The 26,117-nt window shown below is 38.7% G+C and overlaps 1 protein-coding gene across 1 annotated transcript; it reads left to right on the top strand.

The window, feature by feature from the left end:
• The first annotated feature begins 37 nt into the window (after positions 1–37).
• On the top strand, positions 38–24,228 carry ube2g1b (ubiquitin-conjugating enzyme E2G 1b (UBC7 homolog, yeast)). Its single transcript, XM_059988171.1, has 6 exons — positions 38–258; positions 5,277–5,379; positions 8,901–8,998; positions 10,833–11,011; positions 13,820–13,926; positions 21,005–24,228. The coding sequence occupies exons 1-5, from the start codon at positions 216–218 to the stop codon at positions 13,904–13,906; spliced, it is 510 nt and encodes a 169-aa protein (XP_059844154.1). The 5' UTR covers positions 38–215; the 3' UTR covers positions 13,907–13,926; positions 21,005–24,228.
• Positions 24,229–26,117: the final 1,889 nt, after the last annotated feature.

Genomic DNA, 26,117 nt, shown 5'->3' with positions numbered 1-26,117 from the left:
GGGCAGCTGGGCGGGGACGCATGTGCGGCCTGGATGCCGGAGAGGGAGGAGGCGGCGCCGGAGGAGCCTCACAGGCCGTGGCCTCAGCCTGAGGGTGGGGACAGTGCGGGCCCGCTGAATGTGGAGCGGCTGCTCCTGACCCTCTGCCTCACCCACCTGCTGTACGTTTACTACGTCTTCGCTATACTTTACTTGTGCTGATTCTGACATCAGTAATGACCGACCAGTCCGCTCTGCTCCTCAGGAAACAGCTGGCAGGTACGAGCATCCCAGGAAAGTTTGGCTGAGGATTGTCGCATTTCGGCATCGACCCCGTGAATTCACCCTGACTGATTGTAATTCGACACTTCATCGTTCTTTATTCCTTCGGGTTTATGATTTTTAGACCACGTTTACCCATTGTCCTCTGTTGTTTTTACAGGCTATTGTAACTTTTTCTGATGCTGACCTCCCCACCCCCTCCCCAGCTCCGCATTATCATTAATTATGACAGACTGACTGTGGCAAGTGTCCGTCTTATAGTCACACGTTTTAAGTGTTTGCAGTTTTTAACGTCGAATGCTTTTGTAGTTAGTGCAGTTAATTTGTCGTTTATAGTGTGTATGAAAAAAAATTGACAGTTTGTACAGGAGGAAATGGGCTTAACATTTCGGGTCATTCCATATCACACTTTTCTCATGTGTTAATGGCAGATCATTGACTTGAAATGTTAGATGTGTCTTCAAAATTATTGCCAGCTGAACCTTATCAGCATTATCTGTTTTCAGTGTCTGTGCTAATTTATTTGCGTATAGAAATATTGCTCTGCATTGCTGGGAGCTGTCAAGTGCAAGGGCAGTGGATATTTTTGTCGTATTCATTTCCACTGGATGTGGTACAATCGGCTGTTAAATTTGCTTTGAGCTTCACACCATTGTTGTCAGAAATTCAAAGTAAAGTTATTACCAAAGTACCTACATGTCATCATTTACAACCCTGAGATTCATTTTCTTGCAGGTATTCACAGTAGAACAAAATACCATAGAAACAGTCTAAAAGTACACACAAAGACAGACAAATAACCAATGTGCAAAAGAAGACAAACTGCAAATACAGAAAAATAAATAATATTGCAAGCATGGGTTGTAGAATATTTGAAAGGTGTAGTTATCTTTTTAAAGTACGGATTGCTGGTAGTCATTAGGTTCACATTAAAATGCTGCTTTAGAAACATGTTTTTCTTCAATTTATCATTGTGGATAATGGTAAGTAAAGTGGAAAGTTATTAATTTCATATTCTTAAAATTTAAAATAACATGTCTAAAATGAAACCAATGTATGTGTGATATAATAAGTGTAAATTGCATGTATTTTTAAATTAGGGCTGGAATTTATTTAAATTATTAAAGTTGAGTTACAGTTTTTAAGTACTCTTAGAACAGAAGTAATTTATAGATAATATTTAGTACTTTTTAATTCAACCAAGATTGTTAAAATTCTTTTTCCTCTGCCTAAGTGACGTGTATCAAGACAATTTTGTGTCTTAATGTACTATGTTCTAAATGTTCTAAACAAATGTAACTGACTGTGTGTCAATCTGTACAACAAGTTAATATACTATAATTTTAATGTAAATCTGTAGTATGTTTATATTTTTATCTAATATCAGGTTAAGTTGCAAATTGTGCAGATTGGTGTGCCCTTCCATTGTGGAGGTCCAATTATCCATACAAAAATTCACACACAAACTTAGAAGAGAGTGTTTATTTTGTCATTCAGCACCATTTGTCGTTGGCAGTGTAGCTGATGAAGGGTTTTCAGCCTGAAGCATTAACACCGATTTTACTTTTCACAGATAATGCCTGACCTGCAGAGTGCTTCCACATTTTTCTGCTTTTGTGAAACTCATTGATTGCTGACTGGGATTTGTTCTCTGAACGCTGCACAGTGAAACGTGTGACATTGACCGAACACTCCCTGCATTTAAATTAGTTATCAAATAACCTTGGGACCAAAATAGTCTTTAGATGATATTTAGTTTGATAGTTACTGTAAAACTGATAATCCAGCATCCTTGGAATTTTAGTGCCTGACTAGCAACTTTTTTACCAATCAACTTGCCTCCCCCTCTTTCAGTTTCACCTTTCACCTGCCGCCTTATACTTCTTCCTCCCCTCCACTCGCCTTCTTATCCTGACGTCTCTTTTTTATCCAGCCCTGATGAAGGGTTTCAGCCTGGAACGTCAACTGTTTATTCATTCCCATAGCTGCTGAGTTCCTCCAGTATTATGTGAGTGTTCCCTGACTTCAGCCCCCCACCCCCCCCCCCACCCCAGTTCTGACTGCAAACTGCACTCATACTCTATAGGCATTTGCCCCACCTGAACTGCTCAGATTCTGGGATAATGAGTGAACTGGATACTGGATTTCCAAACAATCAGATGACAATATATTGGAATTTTACAGGGTCTGGCCTATGGACCAGCAGCTGAGATGGAAGAGTATTTTAAGTATATTTGTTTTGGATTTGAGTGCTGGAATGCCTTGTTTCTTGGGCATTTTACATTATGTAGGTTTAGTTTGTCCTCAGTCAAATGTTGGGAAGGTTTGTAAGGAGTTTTTTTTCTCTCTCTGCAAGGATTGAGGCAAGCTATGATTGAACAAATATTAGAACTAATAACGTGGATTAGTGCAGGTCCTTCTATTTACCAAGGGAGTTCGTAGCTATTGTGATTGTGGCTGTATACATTCCTGCTATGCTAATGCTGGGGAAGTGCTGTATGAGCTCTACAGCTCCATCAGTAAGTTGCAAACCACACATCCCAGTGCTTTTTTTGTTGTTGCTGACGATATCAACCATGCCAACTTAAAAACATGCCTGCCTAAGTTCTATCAGCATGTTGACTCGAAGCACGGATGAGAGATTGGAATGCTGCCTTCAGATCAGGGATAAGACAGCCCTCAGGTCAGCAATATTCACAGAGAATATATGGTAATTTCTGTGATACTGGAGACACGAGGCGCATGTGGCAGGCCGATCAGTCCCTAATGGACTACTAGTCCATCCTATGTGTCAACGACATAGATGCCTCTCTTCATGATGGGCTGAATGTCTTTATGATCTGTTTGATGCATAGAACAATGTGCCAGTGAGGAGGGTCCTCTTCTCTCTCTCCCCCCCCCCCCCCAAATCTGCCTGGTCACAGCTAATATGAGGAAGACCCCAGCCAGGGTCAACTCTCATTAAGTTGTTGGGCCTGATAACATACCTGGTTGGGTGCTGAGGGACTGTGCAGCCCAGTTAACTGAGGGTCTAACAGACAATCTTCAACATTAAACCAGGACCATCCACTGACCTCTCAGGCTTCAAGGCAGTGAACATCATCCCAGTGCCTCAATGACTACTGTCCAGTGCCAGGGATCTCAGCAATAGTGAAGTGTTTTGAGCGGCTGGTTATGGATCACATTAAGTTCCATCTTCCTGCTACGTTGGGCCATTTCCAGTTTGCTTATTCCTTAACTCAGTCCACTGACAGTGCCATAGCTTCTGTCTTCCACTGTGCTGTGTCCCACCCGGAAAATAGTGCCTCTTATGCCAGAATTTACTTCCACTCAGCATTTAATATGATCATCCCTCTGAAGCTGGTGGGTAAACCGTCCTCAATGGGTCTTAACCCCTCTCTGTAACTGGCTCCTAGACTTCCTGACAGAAAGGCCACATTGCCAGAAATATCTCTAGGTCCATCACACTGAGCTCTAGCGCTCCCCAGGGTTGTTTTGCCCACTACTGTTTTCACTGCTAGCGCTTCATTGCTACATCCACTTCAAACCAAATCATCAAGTTCACTGATGACACTACGACAAGGCGGCATACAGAGAGGAGATAGAATGGCTACTGGACTAGTGCGAGCACAACAACTTGAGTCTCAATGTGGACAAGACCAATGATGTGATTGTGGACTTAGGAAGGTGTAGGCTGTCCACTTCTCACTTCACACACACAGATCTGTGGAGAGTTAGGAGCACCATAATGGATGGCCTCCCCTCAACACCACCTGTTTGGTCACAAAAGCACAGCAGCATCTCCACTTCCTGGGGAGATTGAGGTTAGTGAGGCTCTCACCCACACCCCTGCCCTCCATTTTAGCCAGTTTTTATGGGAGCACTATTGAGAGTGTCCTGACCAGCTACATCACTGTATGGTAGGAAATGATGAGGCATCTGACCACAAGCCCCTACAAAGGATTTTGAGGACTGCTGAGAGGATCATTGGGGTCTCCCACCTATTAGAGATTTTTATCAGGAGCGCTGCATGCACACACAGGGCCTTTAGCATTGTCAATAATTCCTCCCATCCATCCAACAATCTCTTTTATGCTCTCCACCCCTACCGTAAAGCAGGAGGTACTGTAGCATTAGGACAAGAACTGTTGGGATGGGAAACAGTTTCTTCCCCCGTGTCGTGAGACTGCTGAACTCCCTGCCACCACCCCAGGTCTCATCATGTGTGAAGTGCCAGTTGCGTTGTACTGTTTACTTTTTAACTTTTAAATGCACCTTATTATTTGTTAATTTATTTGTAGTAATATTAGTTTATGTGTTATGTGTGGGAGTTATATGCACTGTGTTGTGCACCTTGGTCTGCTGCAGGGGTTCCCAATCACTCTTATGCCATAGACTAATACCATTAAGTAAGATGTCCATGTACCCCAGGTTGGGAGGAATGTTGTTTCGTTTGACGATATACCTATGTACAGTTGAATGACATTAAACTGAACTTAAACTTGATTATTAAACAAAAGTAATAAAGCTAATCTTTTCCATACATATTTTTCAACTGCATCACATTTGTAAAAATGTTACATGAATCTAGAATCTTGTTTTCTGGTAAGGAGTGAATATATTGGAAAGAAATGCTTTTCAGTTGAAATTCTCCCATTTTAAAAAATGTTGATATTTCAAAAATTCTTTCTCTAGGCAACAAAACTTGCAGTCTCTAGCCAGATCACTTAAGACAAATGAGAATAACCCAGTAAAAGATTTAATACTGGCATAGCCAAAACAAACCTGTATAATTGGATTGCAACACCAAATCAGCATCAAGAAGTAGAATCAAATTTTATTTCTTTTTAGCATCCCAAGAAATGAAAGAAAGCACTAGTTTATACGTTCTATTTTGCAATTTCAGAGACCAAACTTGCAGCAAATCTTAATGCATTTATATAAAAATGTGCTTTCTGTTTAATTCTCTGTAACACTGTTTCATTCTGTGTATGTGTACTTTTTTCCTCCCCAAGAACTAAACAAGAATCCAGTGGATGGATTTTCTGCCGGTTTAATAGATGATGACGACATATACCGATGGGAAGTTGTTATCATTGGCCCGCCAGATACTCTTTTGTAAGTTTATACCTCCATAAGGTAAAGCTGCCTGTTAACCATCTAAAATTAGTTCTTGGAACAGATAAATTTGAAGGGATTTTTTTTTCCCAATATAATCTACATCCTTCATTCATGACAGAACTTTGGAAATCATTCCAGGGCAGGACAGTGTCATTAACAGTGTTGCTCTGCTCATGAAGTATCAGCAGTTTGGTGCCAAATCAGAACATAAAACCTCATTTGTGGTAATCTAGGCTTTGGTAGCTGAATAATGTACAGATTGGCAGTTTACTTCACCACATAAATATTTGCACCAGAAGGGCATTGGTTGTGATAACACTTTGATATGTAATGAAGCACAATACAGTGGATTCTGGTTAATTCCACCAATGGTTAATCTAGGCAGTTGCTTATTTGGGACAACCCTTAAAGAACAAGCACTAATCAAGAAAATAGCCAGATTCCACCTTTATTTGGGCACTATGTAGCTTAATTGGGCAGAAGACTGTTGCTAAACAGTTTCTAACTATCGTCAATGCCATGCACTTGCATGGCCATTAGATGCAGTGCCATGTTTTGAGCAGTTTTTAAATAGTGTCACTTGCATGTGTTTATGTTCAAAAAGCAATGGTTTTTGTCATTGATAGTTGACAAGAAATAAGAAAGTCAGAACTGTTTTGCTCACTGCAGTTTCAAGCATTTAGGCTTGGAGATGCCAAAGATAGCTGGGAGTGAAAATGAACTAATTTCACTACTTCGGCAAGTTAGAAACTACGAAGGATTTGGCAATCATCTTGAATGTTACAATGAAAATGAAGATTTAGAGTATGTAATCATCAACAGCATTGTATAACAGCAGTCAATTGTCTGCTCTATGTATCTGTGCTGAATTTGTTCATTTACAGTGAAAAGAACGCGATGTGAATGCATTCCTCTGTCGATAAGTATTAGAAACTAATACACAGTTTCATTGTACTGCAGTAGTATTGGCAGTGTTCTAATTTGTTCTGCATTTCATTTAGATACATAATTAGTAACTCAGTTAAACAGTACTTTGTCTCTTTTTTTTTATATACCTTTTTTTAACTATTTCCATGCAACTTTGGCTAATTGGGCCAAAATGTGTCCCAATTAACTGGAATCTACTATATATCTTTTAGTTTTTGGGAATAAATATATAAAAAAGTAAAGGTAGTCAAGAGACCAATTTGACTAAAGCAGGTTAATGAAACTTTTATTATTGTTGGTAGGACAGAAAGGCTTCACTGTTGGGATGATCAACACCTAATATGGACTATAACTAAATCCTAGCAAAATGGTTTATTTTTGTACAGTAGTGTCATGTGGACCTTGCATATTGAATAGATAGGTGTGGCTGGGATAGTCCTCAATGATAAGTAGGAAGGGATAAGGGATAGGAGAATGGCTGGCAGAAGACAGAGTGGGAATAAAGGGGACATTCTTTTGTAGGCTGCAGTGACAGAATATGTGTATTGTAGAGGGTAATTCTAAAACAAGATTTGACATTAAAGACAAAATTCAAATAGATTAAAAAGTAAATGGATTCCGTAAACTGGACTGATCTGTTATGAGTAAATGTTCCCACAATCAGTGGGAAGTATTTAGAATATTTATTGCAATACAAACGGGTATCTACTTTTAAAAAGCAAAAGCTGTTAACAGATGAGCTTAGAGGTAATATCAAGCAAAATGAAAATATTCAATATAATGTGCAGATCGGGTTTGTTTCTCTGTTATGCAACTCAGTGACACTATTTACAAAGGGTAGAATTGAGCATCCTGGACAAGCAAAGCACTGAGACAGACAAATGCTTTCCAGAAGGGAGAAAATGTATTTTAAATAGGCTAACATCATTAATGGAAGTAAATTAATTAGCTAAAGAAAAGCCAAATGAAATGGGGTGGGGGTTTAAGTATTGCAGAAGTGCAGAAGCTTTTGTCAGTCTACATATACAAAGGTAACTGTTCTAAGCAACTAGTTTATGGTACTTTGATTATGATCTGAGAATGTGAAAGGTACAATATAAGATTTAAAGTACATGTATTATCAAAATATGTGTACAGTTTACAACCCTAAGATTCATCTTCCCAGACAGCCACAAAACAATGCAATCCATGGAACCTGTTTTTTAAAACAAACATCAAACCTTCAATGCATTTTTTAAAAAAAGATCAAATTGTGCAAATGGCAAAAAAGAGCAAATAACACAGAATATAAAACATTAAACCACAAAGTTATTGAAACAGCCTGGAAAGGTTCAGTTTAAGTTAGCACTGTTGATCATTCGCTGCAGGCTGCAGAACCAGTTTGCCCTGATCAAAATTCTACAAATTAGTAATAAAAAAGGAGTGACCAGAAACCAAAAACACAGCATAACATGAGCTATAGAGTCCACTTCACAAACCACATCAATTAAACCTAAGGCCCAAGACTCCTGGCAGCATTGAATGAGAGGGAGAGAGAGAGAGACCAATTGAACACTGGCACCTTCCTCTGGGAGCAGTGTGAGAAAGACCAGTGGAACTCTGGCACCCTCCTCTGGGAGCAGGAAGTGAGACACTGGTCAAACACTGGCACATTCCTCCGGAAGCAGCAAGTGAGAGGGAGAGAGAGACTGGTGAAATATAAACAGTCATGTTGAATACTTCCTCTCATTCTTGTTGATTTCAATCTTCCTTGATGCTTATATCGACAAGAAATGGAGACTTTTCACAGTAGATAGAACTATAGCGTGCAACCATTCACTTTACGCCTGATTTACACTCAGTTTCAACAATATGCTTTCTACTCCTTCCACTGCCAGTTAGACTTGATTCTGTGATAATGCTTAATATAATAACAGATATGAGGCAATGTTGTCCTTTCTAGATTTTAGAACAGTCAGATATGAGTAGGAGAAAACTATGATAACTTTTGCAGGAGTGTTTTTTTTAAAAATAAGATTATTTAAAAATGAAATACTACTTTCTGGAAAAGTAAAGTAACCTGACATGTTTGAGCAGTGAAAATCGCAAAATATACTGATGCCTTACTGTGTTAGTCTCTTTTTTTAAAGTTTATTTATCTAGAAATGGTTATTATGTACAAATTACAAGGCTGCAAATTTAATCAAGGGTTCAGGAGAATATATAAGCCTCCAGGTTTTAGTCTTTAGTTCTTGTTTTTTGTTAAGTAATATGCAATTTTTTGTGGAATTCCTGGGTTCAAAGTTTGTGCAAAGGTAATGTGTATTTCCTGGGATATTGTTTTATCAGTAGATGTTAAAATTCAGCATAGTCTCTTAAATATAAGTTTATTTTCTGACAACATTTCTGTGGTTATCAGTATTTTTTGCAATTCTGTCTTGTGAGGCAGATTAATATTGTATTGTTCTTGCAATATGAACTTTGTAATGTTGGTAATTATGAAATTGATTTGGAGAGTGTTTGCTGTTTTCTTGGTCATCAAGCAACATCTTGTATGATACTGGGTGAAAGAGGAACATTTTTATTCATGGTTCTTAATTTGTTTTGCCTAGTGAGGGTGGATTCTTCAAAGCTCACCTGACTTTTCCGAACGACTATCCTTTGCGGCCTCCAAAGATGAATTTCATCACAGAAATCTGGCATCCAAATGGTAAAATGTGTATTTATGATGTCAAATAATGATTGATGAATTACCAGTTTTTAAACCATGAAGTGATAAGTGAGGCTATTGTCTTTAGATCACTCAAACAGTGGCAGCAGTGTGTAAGGTGTAGTCCATTTAGATACGTGGTTATTAACATAGACTTCCTAAAGTTGAAGTCTACATGAGAGAACTTATTTGGTGGATTAAATCCTACAAACATTTCATGCAATCCACTGGTTATATATGGTCATTAATGAAAAAATATAGTATGTTAAAAAAAAAATCAACAGTTAAAGTTCAGGATGTAAAGTACAGTTCTTGCTGTATATATTTTGAGGTTTTAAAAAAACAATAACAGATCAGGCAGCATCTTCTGAAAAAAAAAATATAGTTAAACTCTTCAGGTCCAGGACCCTTTATTAAAACTGGGAGAGAGAGAACATTAGTTTCTATTTGCTGAGAAAGTGGGCCAAGGATGAATAGAACACATCTCCATTAGGGTGAGACCAAATGGGTTAATGTGACAGTTAAAAATTTCTCTTCTTTGTCATGTTGTAGATTGCGAGTAATGCCCAGCAATCCACAACATAGTGATGGAGAGGGAGAAAAAAACTGAACAAAAACCACAGAGGGATGACTGGTGGAAAAGACCTGTCTGATAGAGACGTAGGAGGGAGGTAACTTAAGTTACTAAAGTTGGGAAATTCAGTATCAAGTCCAGAAGACTAACATAGAAAATGAGCTGTAGCTTTTCAAGCTTGCATGGTACTTGAGAAGCCACTGTCAGACAGATTAGAGAGAGATGGAGAATTCAGGCAGTCAGAAGCTCAGGGTTCCTCCTGTGGACTGCTTTGTGGCACAAATCACCAGATTTGTTTAGTTTCTCTGATGAGGAGACTACATTTGGTCACTAAAGCCAGTGTTAAATTGGAAGGAAGTGCTGGTGAATAGTTGCTTTATCAAGAATGACCGGGTCACTGGATAATAGGAAGGGAAATTAATTGACAATTACAAATGCAGTGATTGTGTAAGAAAATGTCATAGACAGGGAGTGATTGAAGGGGATAGATCACAAGGGGTCACAAGGAGAATGATTCCTTTGAAATGCTCAGAGTGGAAGGGCACAAGTGTAGTTAAACCTGGAGGAAATTCAAAATATGATCTATTGAATGGAGAAGCTGGTGGGTGAAAGATGAGGGTGGAGGATCTGTATTCTTGCTCTGTCGAGGAGAGAGGGTAAGGGCAGAGGTTCCATCTCCATTGACATAGTCTGGCCTACTGGGCATATCCCATAAAGAAGCATAATCTCCTAACTGTGACATTAGCCCATTTGGTTTCACCCCAACAAAAGGATATTCCCGTTGTTCTACCTGTCACTTCCTCGACATCTCTGCAAATGAAAACTAGCTTGTTTTTTTCCTTTCACAGTTCTGGTGAAGGGTCACACACTTGAAATGTTAACTGTTTCTTTCCACAGATGCTGCCTGATGTCCTGAATGTTTCCAGGGTTTTTAAATTTTATCTGATTTTGGGATAATCATCGTGATACATATTATAGAAAAACTTCCATGGATGTATTTTGCAGCAGGCTCTTGTAAGCTTACATAAACTGCTGTATTTAGAATGAAGCACAGAACACATCCACGTCTCTAATTAAACCATTGACAGTAGCTACGAGAGCTACACAAAACACATCCACATCTCCAGTAGCAACTGTCAATGGATTAATTAGAGCTTGAGCTGAAATGTGAGCTGTAGAATCGACGTTGTCTTTCATAGCTTTGTTGAAACTGTTCAATTGTCATTTGTCTTCGGCAAACTGTTCAATTTTTCTTTACAGTTGGCAAGAATGGTGATGTATGCATTTCAATCCTGCATGAGCCTGGTGAGGATAAATTTGGCTATGAGAAACCGGAGGAACGTTGGCTACCCATTCACACTGTAGAGACCATTCTCATCAGCGTCATCTCTATGCTTGCTGATCCCAACAGTGACTCACCTGCTAATGTTGATGCTGCAGTAAGTATTTTTCATTGGCAATGTGATCAAGGAAAGATACTCTACAGCTAGAGAACGAAGGAAGCTGTTACCATTCTGGTGGTATTTTGTGTTTCGGAAACCCAGATCCATTCATAAATTGGTAAACGTTTAAATCTCTCCCTCCTAACCCCCCCCCCCGTATTGTGGTTTTGAAACAGTCCTAATATGGAATGTTCTATCATCTCTTTGTATCCTCTGATTGGGCATTTATTAGAATTTTACATCACTTAAGCATTAGTCTGTTGCTCATTATACGTCATTGCCTGACCACATGAGGCAGATGTGTTACAGAACTTGCCACTGCAAGGGTCACATTGAAATAGATACTGTACTTATTATTAAAGCAGCTTGGATTTTAAGAAAATACAGTTTCGGACAAAGTATAGGAAATGTTGTTGGAATATATCAATGTGTAATTATTGGAAAAACAAAGGAAAATACTGGTTATACATTTGCAAACAAAACAAGTTAATGTTTTGAGTGTAAACCTTTGATATGAAATCAAAGATACAAGCTTTTAGTAGAATGGGGTGGGGGGAAGGAGAATTAACAGTCACGCTAGTCAAGAGTAAGTTAATAGTTTGGATCTTTTTAGTTGGCGACTACTCGTTTGAAAGAGAGTGCTCACAAATTTACAATAGGGTCTGGTGAATCAGTTGCTGAGAACATACTTGAATGATGCAAAATGTTAGAAGTATGAGAGCGCATGTGAGACCTTAGAAGCTGAAACTATTTTTTCTACTTTGAGTATCTAGCCAACATGCCAACCTTTAAAATTTCACCCTAAATTTATTGCTGTTATTTATTTTCCTACATACAACATAAAGTTGTTACGGTCCACAAGGAGCCTATTCACCCCACTGAGTTTATGCTAGCTATTTGTATGCCATCTGTTGCTTAATTGAATAATTCAGTTACAGGCTTTGGGTGTCAATGGCCAGGACAGCATCAGTTGCTCATCCCTTATTCCTCTTTGTGAAGGTTGTTGTAAACTGCTTTGCTGATGTCCTTCTAATGATGATGTCCCCACCTGTAGTTTTCAGACATGTTTCCAAGTCACATGATGTATGACTGGGAGGGGAAGCTGAAGGTGGCAGTGTTCCCACATGCCTGCTGTACTTGCTGGCAGAGGTTGTGCTGCTGGGAGGTACTGGCAAGTAATCTAGGTGAGTAGTAGCAATGCATTTAAAGTTGGTGTACAGTGCAGCCACAGATGCCAGTGATGGTGGAAGTATCAACGTGGAGTGGATAATGTGCCAGACAAGTAGATTACTTTGTGTTTGACAACATTGAGCTTCTATGAGTATTATTAAAGTTGTACTCAAGCAGGCAAGTGAACAGTTTTCTACCACATTCCTAGCTTGTACCTTCTAGCTTAGATGCAGCAGGAATCGTTGATGCAGATGACCCAGTCACTAACCTGCTACTTATTTATGTGACTGTCCAGTTGACGTTTTGGTTATTCATGATCCCGGATTGTTAACCGTGGGTGACTTGGCATTGGTTCAACTCTTTTAGGAAATAGTCAAAGCCTGGTAGCCTTGTAATGAAAATGCTACTTGCCATTTATAAGCCCGTACCTGAATATTGTCAATATCTAGCTGCGTGAAGGTATGGGTTGCTTCATTTTCTGATAAGTTCTGAACAATGTTTAATATGTACTGTATCCATTTTAACTGTGTCCCTGAAATTGGTGGTCTGCTTTTAATCATGTTCATAGCTATTTCTCTACCATTGCATCTCCCATTTCTCCTATATTTTTACAGTTTCTATCTTAAATTAGGCCTTTTCACCTACTTCCTTGTACTAATATCTACTCTGAAGCCCAGCTCCATACCAAACAGATTTGATTCTGCATTTGTTCCTTAACAAAAATTTGTTATAGCTGCACTTCAAAATTTTAACAGCTTCTGTGCTTCTGATCTTGCATTTCCCCACGACCTGATTTCAGTGTTCTTCACATTGTCAGCACAACTTTAAATCTTTGGGGTTTTCTTCTGTTTCGTGGATGTTTTTGAAGAGTAAGAACTTCAGGTTGTATACTGTGTACATTCTCTGATTTTAAATGGAACCATTGGATCATTGAAATCTTACTCTATTTTAAACTTTTGACTACTTTCCACTCAATGCCATTTTGAAATCCACACGTGCAAAAGGGCTAAGAGTAGAAGGATTAGAGGGCTTGGTAAAGAGTAGGAACGCAAGGAAAACTGGAACAAACAGTTTCTTGGGTCTGTTCTTGAACACCTTGGAGAGAAAATAGAAACAGTTTCTTGGGTCTGTTCTTGAACACCTTGGAGAGAAAATAGAAACTGGAAATATGGGGAGGAACACTGATATACTTGGAAGCAGAAAGAACAGGATCTTTTGAAGGCAATATTCATAAAACTTTAACAAACCTAACAAGTCATGGTTACATGGTTCAACAGAAGGTGGTAGGTTTCTGGAGAGTTGGTGTTTGACCACAGCCATATTAAGTTGCTTTTATTACTTTGCAACAGTGGTGCAATATTCAATGGAGAACTACAAGCTAAAGAAACCTTAGTTCCGTAAAAAGGGAGAAATTGAAATGAACATCATCACTGCCCTGAAAAGGCAAATAATAAAAGAAAGTAGAGATTATATGAAAACAAATGTGTATAGATAGAAAAAAGAGAACTCAAAATTAAGCTTAGTTTGGAATCTGAGAGGAGAAACAATTACTAAATCAGTTTAATAAAAGATGTCACTTGAACCAATTATTTTCCACTGTGAAACATAAACCACAGTCATCTTTCTTTCATGTAGAAAGAATGGCGAGATGATCCTTGTGGTGAATTCAAGAAAAAAGTTGCTCGGTGTGTAAGAAAAAGTCAAGAAATGGCATTTGAGTAAATTCTTCTTCCAACTTTGTGGTAAGCATGAAAACTACTACATTTTTTGAATAAGCTATTTAAATTCATTTTGTGACAAACATACTGAATTGTATTTGAACTTTCAAGTTCAACTTTAGTTTTCATTTAATACCAGAATGTAAATGAGGAGTAGGAGCACGCTAGACTGTTCCTAGAACCTTGTGTGTTCTGGCATTTATCAATTGTGGTTTCTGCATGACCTGCATATCCTTGACTCTACCATTAAGCTTCTCTGTATTCGAGTCTGCATCCACTAGCTGAATAGTGTAGAGGATTTAAAAGAATAAATGGTCTCAACAGAAAAGAAATTCCTCTTTATTTTAAAAGGGTTATTCTGTGGCGACCCTTTTCCTGGCACATCCGAACCGACTCACAATTAGATAGCCTACAGGGGTTTGCGAGCACAGAGCTTTGGAGCCTCTGCGCCATGGGGGGCAGGTTGAGGGAGGCTTAAAAGTGAGGCTGAAGATTTCGAATAAAGTTTTTTCCTTCGACTGCAGTTACCAACTCCGTGTCGTAATTTTAGCGCTGCGTGTAGCACACCGCTACAATTGGTGACCCCGACGGTCCAAACGATTTTTGGACCAGAAATGACCGACGCCGCCTCTGTTCATGCGGTTTCGTTGAACTGCCGGGTTTCTGGACACAGCGCCCAAACCTATGGTTCCAGCAAGCCGAAGCCCAATTCCACGTTCGCCAGATCACCTCAGAAGACACCCGCTACTACTACGTGGTGAGCTCCCTCGACCAGGACACAGCGGCCCAGGTCGCGGAGTTCGTACAGTCGCCCCCGGCAGATGGCAAGTACACTGAATTCAAAGCCCTGCTCCTCAGGACTTTCGGACTCTCACGGCGCGAGCGGGCTGCCCGTTTACTGCACCTGGATGGCTTGGGCGACAGACCTCCTTCGGCTTTAATGAATGAGTTGTCTCTCGCCGACGAACACACACCCTGCCTCATGTTTGAGCAGGCATTCCTGGAGCAGCTGCCCGAGGACATACGCCTGCTGCTGTCCGACGCGGATTTCAGTGACCCCCGGAAGGTGGCAGCCCGGGCGGACTTGCTGTGGAACGCCAAAAAGGTGTCCATCGCACTGATCTCCCAGCCATGCTCCCGGCAGCAAACCAGTCCAGGCCCGGCCCTCAAACCTGCCCATGTGGACCTGGCGCAACCGGCCGAGTTTCCGGCACCTCGGCGGAGAGGCCGACCTCCCAAGCAGGTTCTGGCCCAGACTGCGGACATTGGGGGGTGTATCGCCGGTTCTGGGGGGGGGTTATGTGGCGACCCTTTTCCTGGCACATCCGAACCGACTCACAATTAGATAGCCTACGGGGGTTTGCCAGCACAGAGCTTTGGAGCCTCTGCGCCATGGGGGGCAGGTTGAGGGAGGCTTAAAAGTGAGGCTGAAGATTTCGAATAAAGTTTTTTCCTTCGACTGCAGTTACCGACTCCGTGTCGTAATTTTAGCGCTGCGTGTAGCACACCACTACAATTCCTTCTTTAGTCAAATTTCAGCTTCTGGTACTAGATTCTCCCAAGAGAGGAAGTGTCCCCTTTCAAAGCTTCATATGCTTCAGTCAGATAATTTCTTATGATTTCAGAATATACCTGACCTGCTCAGTCGTACTTCAAATGTGTCCAAAGAATCAACCTAGTGAACCCTTCAAGAATCTCCTTTTCAAAGTTGTACATAGTTCTCCAGAAGCATTCTCAATAGTGCCTTGTTCAGTTGCAGAAAGGCTTCCTTACATTTATACTCAATCTACCTTAGAAAACAATTGGAAAGTTAACCTTTATTTCAATTACTTGCTGTAACTACATGTTAACTTTGTGCTTCACGTATGAGCACACAAGAGATGATCTTTTTTCGTTCTTCATTTTTCTAATTATGCTCCATTCTTAACCACTTATATAACCAATATTTTTATATACTTTTTCTGTCTGCCTCGCAACATGTTTCCCACTTCTGTGACTACAGTACTTTCTATCCTTATGACTAATATAGGTTGTCAATTCAGTAAAACTCCACTAATGTGGCATGCTCATTAGTGAAGGTTCCTGCTGCACCCGGTGACGATGTGATCTCTGTCTCAGAGGCCGATGTTAGGCTGTCTTTAAAGAGGGTGAACCCTCGCAAGGCGGAAGGCCCCGACGGAGTACCTGGTAAGGCTCTGAAAACTTGTGCCAGCCAACTGGTGGGAGTATTCAAGGACATTTTCAACCTCTCACTGCTACGGGTGAAAGTTCCCACTTGCTTTAAAAAGGCAACAATTATATCAGTGCCTAAGAAGAATAATGTGAGCTGCCTTAATGACTATCGCCCAGTAGCACTCACGTCTACAGTGATGAAATGCTTTAAGAGGTTGATCATGACTAGACTGAACTCGTGCCCCAGCAAGGACCTGGGCCCACTGCAATTTGCCTGTTGCCACAATAGTTAACGACAATCTCAGTGGTTCTTCACATGGCCTTAGACCACTTGGACAATGCAAACACCTATGTCAGGATGCTGTTCATCGACTATAGCTCAGCATTTAATACCATCTTTCCCACAATCCTGATTGAGAGGTTACAGAACCTGCACCTCTGTATCTCCCTCTGCAATTGGATATTCAACTTCCTAACTGTAAGACCACAGTCTGTGCGGATTGGCGATAATATCTCATCTCTGACGATCACTGGCACACCTCAGAGGTGTGTGCTTTGCCCATTGCTCTGCTCTACTCTATACCCATGATTGCGTGGCTAAGCATAGCTTAAATAGCATCTATAAACTTGCTGACAGTACAACCATTGTTGGTAGAATCTCAGGTGGTGACGAGAGGGCGTACAGGAGCAAGCTATACCAACTAGTGGAATGGTGTTGCAGCAACAACCTTGCACTCAACATCAGTAACATGAAAGAGCGGGTTGTGGACTTCAGGAAGGATAAGACGAAGCAACACATACCAATCCTCATTGAAGGTCAGAAGTATAGAAAATGAGCAGTTTCAAGTTCCCGGGTATCAAGATTACTGAGGACCCAACATTTCGATACAGCTATAAAGAAGGCATGACAGCAACTATACTTCATTAGCAATTTGAAGAGATATGTCTACAAAAACACGCAAAAACTTCTAAAGTTGTACCGTGGAGAACATTCTGACAGGCTGTGTCACTGTCTGGTATGGAGGGGCAACTGCACAGGACCAAAAGAAACTGCAGAGGGTTGTAAATTTACTCGGCTTCATCTTGGACACTAGCCTACAAAGTACCCAGGATACCTTCAAGTTGTGGTGTCTCACAAAGGCAGTATCCAATATTAAGGACCCCAGCCCCCAGGGCATGCCCTTTTCTCATTGTTACCATCAGGTAGGAGGTACCGAAGCCTGAAGGCACACAGTCAGCAATTCATTCCCCTTTGCCATCCAATTTTGGAATGGACATTGAATCCATGAACACTACCTCACTTTTTAATGTATATTATTTCTGGTTTTGTACAATTTTTAGACTATTTAAATTACATGTACTGTAATTGATTCACCTTTTGCTTTTTTTTCCTTCTATATTATGTATTGAACTGCTGCTAAGTTACAGATTTTATGACACATGCCGGAGATAATAAACCTCATTCTGATTCTGTTCAGGTATGGTAATTCTGTGGGATTTCTGTGTCCTAGAGAAGCTTTATCATGTTAATTTTGTTTTGTTACACTTGACTTTATCTAAAGGTGGTGGTGAGACTTCATCTTGAACTGCTGCTGACCTAGTGAAGATAGTTCCTTATCTTGTTGTATGGGTAGTTTTACAATTTAGCTCCCAGTGATACTGGAGGATCCTAGAACTTAGAAACCTGTAGGTGGTGGTGTTTCCATGAATCTTTTTGTCCTTGTTCTTCTTGACGGGAGAGTGTTTAGAAATGTCAGAAAAGGCCTAGTCACTAATTATCATGCTGAAGGGAATAAATGCTATGTTGATAGGAAGCCAAGCAAATAACTTGGCCTAGATCGGTTCAGGTTTCTTGAGCATTGTACTCATTTAGGCAAGAGGCGAATATCCTGTTGTGCTCCTAATGGAAAAACCAATTGATGTTAGTGGATGAGTCACTTGCCACAGCATGCTCTTTCTCTGACATTGTCATCTGTGTTTCTGCTGAGAGGTGCCTCTCAGAATGTTGATGTGGGGGGGTCAGATGGTTAGACGTCCTCCTTGTGAGAGATGCTGGGATTTTTGTGATATAAGAATGTATCCCATCATATTATGGGCTTGTATCCAAAAAAAAAGATAATATTGTCTTTTTTTAAAGAGATTAGGCTGGAACTATTTTAGTTTGTAATTAATATTAAATGAAGTAAATTGCTAATGCTTTATCAGGTTGTTATCTTATTAAGTATAATTTTAATAATGACTGTAAATCATCTATCTCTTGTGCATCAAGATTTCATAATTGATATATACAGTCTTAGAAGTTCACCTGAACAAAGCAAGTTGCCTGATTTTTAAACTTTACAAGTTGATTATATTTGGAACCAAAATATCATCGTTAAAGAGGCAATAAGTATTACAAACATGAGAAAATCTGCAGATGCTGGAAATCCAAAGCAATACACAAAATGTTGGAGGAACTCAGCAAACCAGGCAGCATAATGGAAAAGAGTAAACAGTTGACGTTTCAGGCTGAGACCCTTCATCAGCACTTGCCTCTTTCTTTCCAGTCCTGATGAAGGCTCACAGTCTGAAACGTCAAATCTTTATTCTTTTCTATAGATGCTGCCAAACACTAAATATCATGGGAATCCTCTGAGGTTAATACATTGGAAAAATAACCTTTAGGAGAGTAGAGCATATGCCAGTGTTGAGCACTTTAAAAGGATTAACTATATTATATTACAGAAGCTGCTGTAGATTAAGCTTTGAAGTTTAAACATAATGTCCAAGATTTTTAATAGCTCAACTGAATAACTGAGTGGAATATTTAGGAATGTTTTTAGTGTAATGGAGTTTTGAAAGTATTTTATGGCATCATCATTTCTCTTGTACTGTGAATGACATAAGGCTATAGTTCTTGCAATTTCACCCCAGTTTTGTAGATGTGATTAAATTAGATTTATGTTTCCTGAATTATCTGGTGATATCGAACTAATTTTTAATTCTGATGAACATTTACAAAATATAATCAATACAGATCATCTTCCTTTGTCTCCGGTTCTTTAATGGTAGCCTCTTCATTGAAGTGATGAGGTGATATTTTGGCCTTTGAGTCCAAGTTAGTTCTCGGTAAGATGTACCCAGTTAATTCCCTCCAGAACTCTGATCTCATGCAAATCATACAATCTGTCCGCTATGTTTTCATCAGTCATCAGTCCCCTCGGTCCATGGCGATGCAGTTTTTGTTTTTGTTCTGCTTTTCCTTATTCATGTACATCTATTTTGAAACCTATCATTGTATTTGCTTGCACCATTCTTTCAGACATAGAATTTGAGATTGTGACTACTTACTAAAAAGCTTTTCTTCATGTCCCCACTAATTATTTTGCCAATCATTTAAAATTTAACCTCTCTGGTTCCTCTGCCAAACAATTTTTCTTAATTCACAATGTCTGGCCCAAATGATTTTGAAAAGTCCATCAAATCAGTGCTGTATCTTCTGTGTTAAGGAGGGAAAATCCCAGCTTGTCCAATTTATCCACATTATTGAAGGCTTTAAAGCCAAGGACATAAATGGTAAAATGTCTCTGCTGAGGCCCTTCGCATCCGTCCTATAGCTCAACAACTGGAAATGACACGATACTCATATTACAACTGAGCTAACATAGCATTGATATTCAGTGTAACCATTTTGGTCTTATTCCTTTTCCTCTATTTATAACTTCAAGATCCCTCTTTAATCAGTTTTATGAGCTCTCTGTCAGTTTTGAACGTTTGACCCTGTTTCTCCATTCATGGACACCTTGTAGAATTCTAGTTGCAACATTGCTGCCTTTTCTCTCCCACATATCCCTCAATTCCACCATTTTTAAAGTTAATTGCTATCCTATGTATTTACAGCACTTCCAAATATTGAAATAGTAAGCTACGTACCCAGACAAATTTATTACAGTAATGTATAAAGCAGTGATCCTAGTATCACCTCTTGGGAACATATTTGTATAATGTGTATTGGTTGGCCTTGAAGTTCACTGGATCAGAATCAGGTTTATTATTATTGACAAATGTTGTGAAATTTGTTGTTTTGTAGCAGCAGTGCAGTACATGACATAAAACTACTATATTCCTCTTTGTACTTTTTACTGATGTAATGAGGTATGGTTCATGGGCCATTCAAAACTCTGGAAGGGAAGAAGAAGCTATAGACCCAAAGGGGATAACTTCACTCGCCCCACTGAACTGGACTCACTTTGAAAGATTCTTCATCTCGAGCTCTCTTATTTATTTATTGCTTGCTTGTTTATCTATTATCTATATCTATCAATTTTCTCTTTTTTATATTTGCACATTTTTTTTCACATTGGTTGTTGTCTGACCTGTTGCATGTATCCTTACTTTGATTCTGTTGTGTTCGCTGTTTTTGCTGTGATTGCCTGCAGGAAAATGAATCTCAGGGTTGTATATGTACTTTGATAGTAAACTTACTTTGAACTTTAAAGTAATGCAAAGAGGGCATGTCGTGGATGGGAAGGATCCTTAATGATAAATGCTGCTTTCTTGAAGCATTGCCTCTGGAAGATGCCCTCCATGATGGGGAGGGTTGTACCCTTACCACCATCTAGTTAACAATGTATGTTCAAGTTGTGTGGCAGAATATGCAGCAGACTTAATTGCTAAACTATTGAGAGGGAATTTCTCTTGTTTATTTTTAAGTTTCCTCTATTTCCATTTATCTGAGAAAAGATATATTTTAAAAAGTCTGCATTCCTCTGAATTCAACCCACTGGCAAATTTCTCATTTGAATAGCTTGTATTATTTTCAATATGTACTAAATTTGTGAAACAAGACCTTGTAAGGAGTTGTTTGAACCCAGTAAGTGATTCGGCAATTTTTTTTTTATATAAATGGTGTAACCACAGATTTTATTGTTAACTTGAATTCTCTTTTTAGGAGTCATGAGAGAGAACGTACCTCTCTTCTCACAATCGCTGCCCATTTCACAATGGACGGCAGCCTGCAGCTCAGAATTCTACGCGAATATGCTTGGATACAAACAAAAAGCCCTCTCCGCAGAGAAATACCCACTCAGAACTGTGACCCTGCAACTGACATCAACAAAAAAGTTCAATATACCTTGAGTTTCATCTGTTATTTTCTACTCTTGCCATGAATTATTTTTATATGTTTAAGTATATTTTGGACTGCTGGGGAATCTGTTGTGTTAAGCGAGGCTTGTCTTTGTATTTAAGATTGCTGCTGTGTTTGCCTAAAAGTAATTCACTGAATCATTATATCGTATTATGCAAAAAAAAAATCATCTGGATGCAGTAATAGTTCAGGGCTCAGGGCAATTAGTGATGATGCAAATTACCTTCCAAGTTCTCCTTAAAGCCATTTTATTGCTGTTGCAGTTTCAGGAAATGCAGAGGCAGTTGACATTACTGCATTTGCCATATATTTGAAAATTATATGCAAGACTTATTTTTGCTTTATCTATACATTTAGAATATAATAAGGAGACAGATGGGATGTTAATAGCTGTGTTTCTTGCTAAAATGATAGTAAAACTATTAATCTTTAACTCTCTTACATTATTTTCATATTTGTTCTGAGCCTAATAAACCAAATTTATTGTGGAAATTTTGTGTCACTAATAGTTCTGTCTGTCAAAATCATAAAAGCATGAATATAACAAGGCAGACAAAACAAGTGGCAAATGCAGTTATAAAAACTCCAAGATTAATTTGGAATTCCAGTATTTTAAAATACAAATTGTTTTTGATTTAAATGGAAAATGAATCCAAAATGAATTGAATTTTGAAATTAAAATTAATTCTTTTTAAACATTGGATTTATTTTAGAACTGAGGAATATTAGATAGATTAGATTCCTCACTTGCAGTGTGCCAGCTTAGTAATGCTCTTTCAAATCTGATGGTTTTTGGATTTTAAATTTGAACTCCTGTGGTCTACCTTTTCAGAGCACCATCTGAGACAGCAATGTCCAGAATGAATCTTTGAATGTAAGGCTAATCTAAAAAATCAATTACATATTTATAGTTTGACTCAACTGGTCCATAGCAGTGTTTTCCATTGCAGCTCAACTGGATTTTTAAAATTGCATATTATTTGGAGAGGCAATTTAGCTATTATTCCTCTCTGATCAAACATCGCAGTTACATTGAACAACTGTTTATTAGTATTTGAAACTGTACTTATGCAAAGTAGGCTCCCTTGTCAGTTATACCATTTGTCAATTATTATTTGTGCATTCATTAATGAATGTTCAACTTCTCTGTGTACACTTAATTTAATCGTAATATTTCTAATGAGGGAATTGCCTTTATCCTAGAATCTTTTCTACTTGTAGGAAAGGTTCAAGCTGTTCTGGAAAATGTTATCTGTTTCCAAATTATTGATTTTTTTTTCATCAGTAAAACAGAATTCACCCTTTGTCCTTCTAATGTCTGTCCTCATAATTACTCTCCCATCACTCCTGAGTTCTCGTGTGTTCTGACACTTTGACTTCGATTCTGCAAACCAGTCTTCAAAACTCCATGGCAAGACCAATTTCTCTGCTCCCCACTGCTACCATAAAACACTATTGGCCTTGTCTCAATCTATCATTTTGATTATTAAACTGAAACCTTGTGACACTGCTCATCCAATGAATGTGACTTTCCAAAATTTTAGTTTCATCTCTCAACAGTAAATTGCATCTAACACAATAACCCTCATTTTTTTTGAATCTTAAAAATTAAAGTGTATAGATGCTGGAAATACAAGTTTGTGCAATATTTTGACATTGTTCCTAGTTGACTGACTTTTCAAAATTTATCTAGCAATGAAACCTGAATCCAACTGATATTATTACTGGAACTCTGTTTCCTGACCATGGTCTGCTACATGCTGCTGCATTTCCAACTGTACTCTATATTTCCAAATGCAGGCCTTTTGAAAATTCTCATGCTGCACCCACTTCATTTTTACCTAATTGCCTTACATAAAAAAACATCAAGTTGGACATGACTATTTACTGCATTTGTTGTCTGTCCTTGTTTGATTCAGCCACTTCCAAATGCTTTTCAAAATCTGATTCTGAACCAAGGATTCTAAGAGGTATCAGGCTGTTCTTGGTTAACTGATTTAGTTTCTGTCCTTGAACTTTGAATTGAGCCCAGAGCTTTCTTTTGTACTAACACCTTGCGTACAGGAGGGAGTATTTGATTTCCTCTATGCATTCTTTTTTACCATTTGTGGACTCTGATGTACAGTATTTGTTATCTCCTCTATATAATTTTTAACCTGAGCTTTTTTCATGTAGTCTATTTAAGAAATCTTATTTCTAGGTTTGAAAGTATTAGGTAAAATCTTCTAGCGATAAGTTTTATCGCAGGACATTGGAAAGATGGTTAAGATGACTTCAAATTACAATATAAATTACAATTACTCAGTACCAATAGCAGCAGGTAATCTACAAATCAGAACTAGACATCCAACAATGCCTTATTATTGTAGTCTTATTAATCTTATAGCAGCCAGGATTTTTTTTAAAGAATAATCCTATGGGAGAGTGTTTGCCCATGGATTAAAAATGCCAAAATTAAGCTAAGCATACATTTGGAAGAATGGTTGGTACAATGAGGGACAATAGATAGGATCACCACCAATTTCAGTTAATTATGCATTTCTCCTCCTGTTGAACAGTGCCTTTAGTTTAACAGACCAACTGTTGAGATTTCCCTCCCCAACACCCATCACAGCCCTCAAAGATCTTTAAACCTCACCTTTTTGGCCAAATAGTTTGGTTATTTCTCCTTTCACATGCTCTTTATCTTCAGTACATAAATTAAGTACCTTGAGATGTTTTCTACATTAAAAATTGATCATAATGCAAGTTCATTATTTTTATTCTATTCCAGCAAGATTAAAGTGTAAGGAATATGCTTATATTTGCTCAAATAAAATGGGTACATTTAATTCTTAAGTCTTAAAAGTTAAATTTACAAAGCCAGCTCCGGTTTATATTTTTTTAAAAAATGCATCAACATGCAGCAAATGTATTTACAATTATCAAGTGTAAGGGACTAAAGTGACTGTTACTCTGAACACTTGTGCATGTAACCTTATGAAATTTACCTGGATTATGAGGAATAAAGCTTTTGTTGCAAGGACTGCTGTATGTAAGCATTTACTTATTGATATTAGCAAGAGTTCTCCAATTATTATTGGCTAGCCCATTGCATTTTAATCACATGGGTTCCTATGAATTTAATACATACAGCCAGTTTATCCTCATGGTTCAACTCCACTTTGCCTGAATTCCATAACCCTCTATTTCCCCTGAAATCCAAACCTTCTTAACTCTAAGGAAGATATTAAATGGATTTCATCCTAAGACCATGCTCTTCTTGATCGCTCCTACCAAGAAACCAACTTCATTTACCATGTCAAGCCAACTGAAAATTGGCAGAAAATATAGGCCAAACATTCCTCCTAGGTCAATCACATCATTCTAGGAGTCCATCCAGTGAACCTCTGCTGCGATGCCTTAGTGGCAAGTATATCCTTTCTTAAATGAGACAAAATATAAACTTCAAGTCTTACACTTTAGCAACTTTGCTACTCCAACCTGTTTGCAGTAAGAGCAACTTTCTAACAATGTACCTATGTCAATAATTTCCCTGTATGAAGGTTTGTAGGTTCTCTGATCACCAAATCTTATTTCGTATTCTGCTTTTCCATTCTTCCTACCAAGGTCGGGTTTAGAGTTGTGTATTGTTTTGTGGCAGCAATACAGTGAAGGCATAACAAATTATTATAAGTTACAATATAAATAAATAGTGCAAAAGAAATAGTGATGTAGTGTTCATGGACCATTCAAAAATCTAATGGCAAAGGGGTAGAAGGCGTTCCTGAAACAATGAGTGTGCGTCTTTGGGCTCCTGTACCTCCTCCCTGATGGTGGTAACGAGATGAGGGCATATCCCAAACAAAATCACTAACTTCCACAGGTTATACCACTCCTTGGTCCATTGTGCTGAACTCTTCTGCAGTCTGTCTCCTGATAAGTTAACTTATTTGTATCATCAGCAAACCAGGCTACAGAATACTTCATTCAAGTCATGTAGTTGTAAATAGCTATGGCCAGAATATTAATTACTGTGGCAACCCAATAGCCATAGCTTGTTATTTTGAAAATGACCCATGTATCAGTATGCTGTTTTGTCACCTACCCAATCCTCTTATACATAACCTTATATTACCATGAACCTTTGTGCAATAACTTTTTATGTAACAACTTATCAAGTATAAATGTACCACATTGACTGGTTTCCTTCTGTCCATGGTGATAGTTCATTAAACCTAAATAAATTTGCAGAAAGGATTTCCCTTTCATAAAACCACAATGACTCTAATTGTAATATATTCTAATATCCTATTACTACTTTCTCAATAATAGACTGAAATATATAACATAATATGATTGAAACATATAAGATTATTAAGGGATTGGACACGCTGGAGGCAGGAAGCATGTTCCTGCTGATGGGTGAGTCCAGAACTAGAGGCCACAGTTTATGAATAAGGGGTAGGCCATTCAGAACAGAGATGCAGAAAAACTTTTCACCCAGAGAGTGATGGATATGTAGAATGCGCTGCCCCAGAAGGCAGTGGAGGCCAAGTCTCTGGATACATTCAAGAGAGAGTTAGATAGAGCTCTTATAGATAGTGGGGTCAAGGGATATGGGGAGAGGGCAGGAACAGGGTACTGATTGTGTATGATCAGCCATGATCACAGTGAATGGCCTACTCCTGCACCTACTGTCTATTGAAGTATTTTTGCCACTTATTTTATAAAACACTCTTTAAAAGAGCTGACATACCTGGTTACATTTTATGTTCTGGTAATAACTCTGTAAGCTCCTCATGCTCAGGTAGCTCTCCAACCCTTTTAAAATTATGGAATCAGCTTTCACCAACTTTCAAAAGAATAACAACATCTTTTTCCTTTAGAACTTCCTGTCAATTATTTTAAATGATTGACCCATTTACCAGAAGGA

This window comes from Hypanus sabinus, chromosome 13 (assembly GCF_030144855.1).
Source record: "Hypanus sabinus isolate sHypSab1 chromosome 13, sHypSab1.hap1, whole genome shotgun sequence".
In the NCBI taxonomy this organism is placed as follows: domain Eukaryota; kingdom Metazoa; phylum Chordata; class Chondrichthyes; order Myliobatiformes; family Dasyatidae; genus Hypanus; species Hypanus sabinus.
Note: the sequence above shows the minus strand (reverse complement) of the source record. Positions and strands in the feature narration are given on the sequence as shown.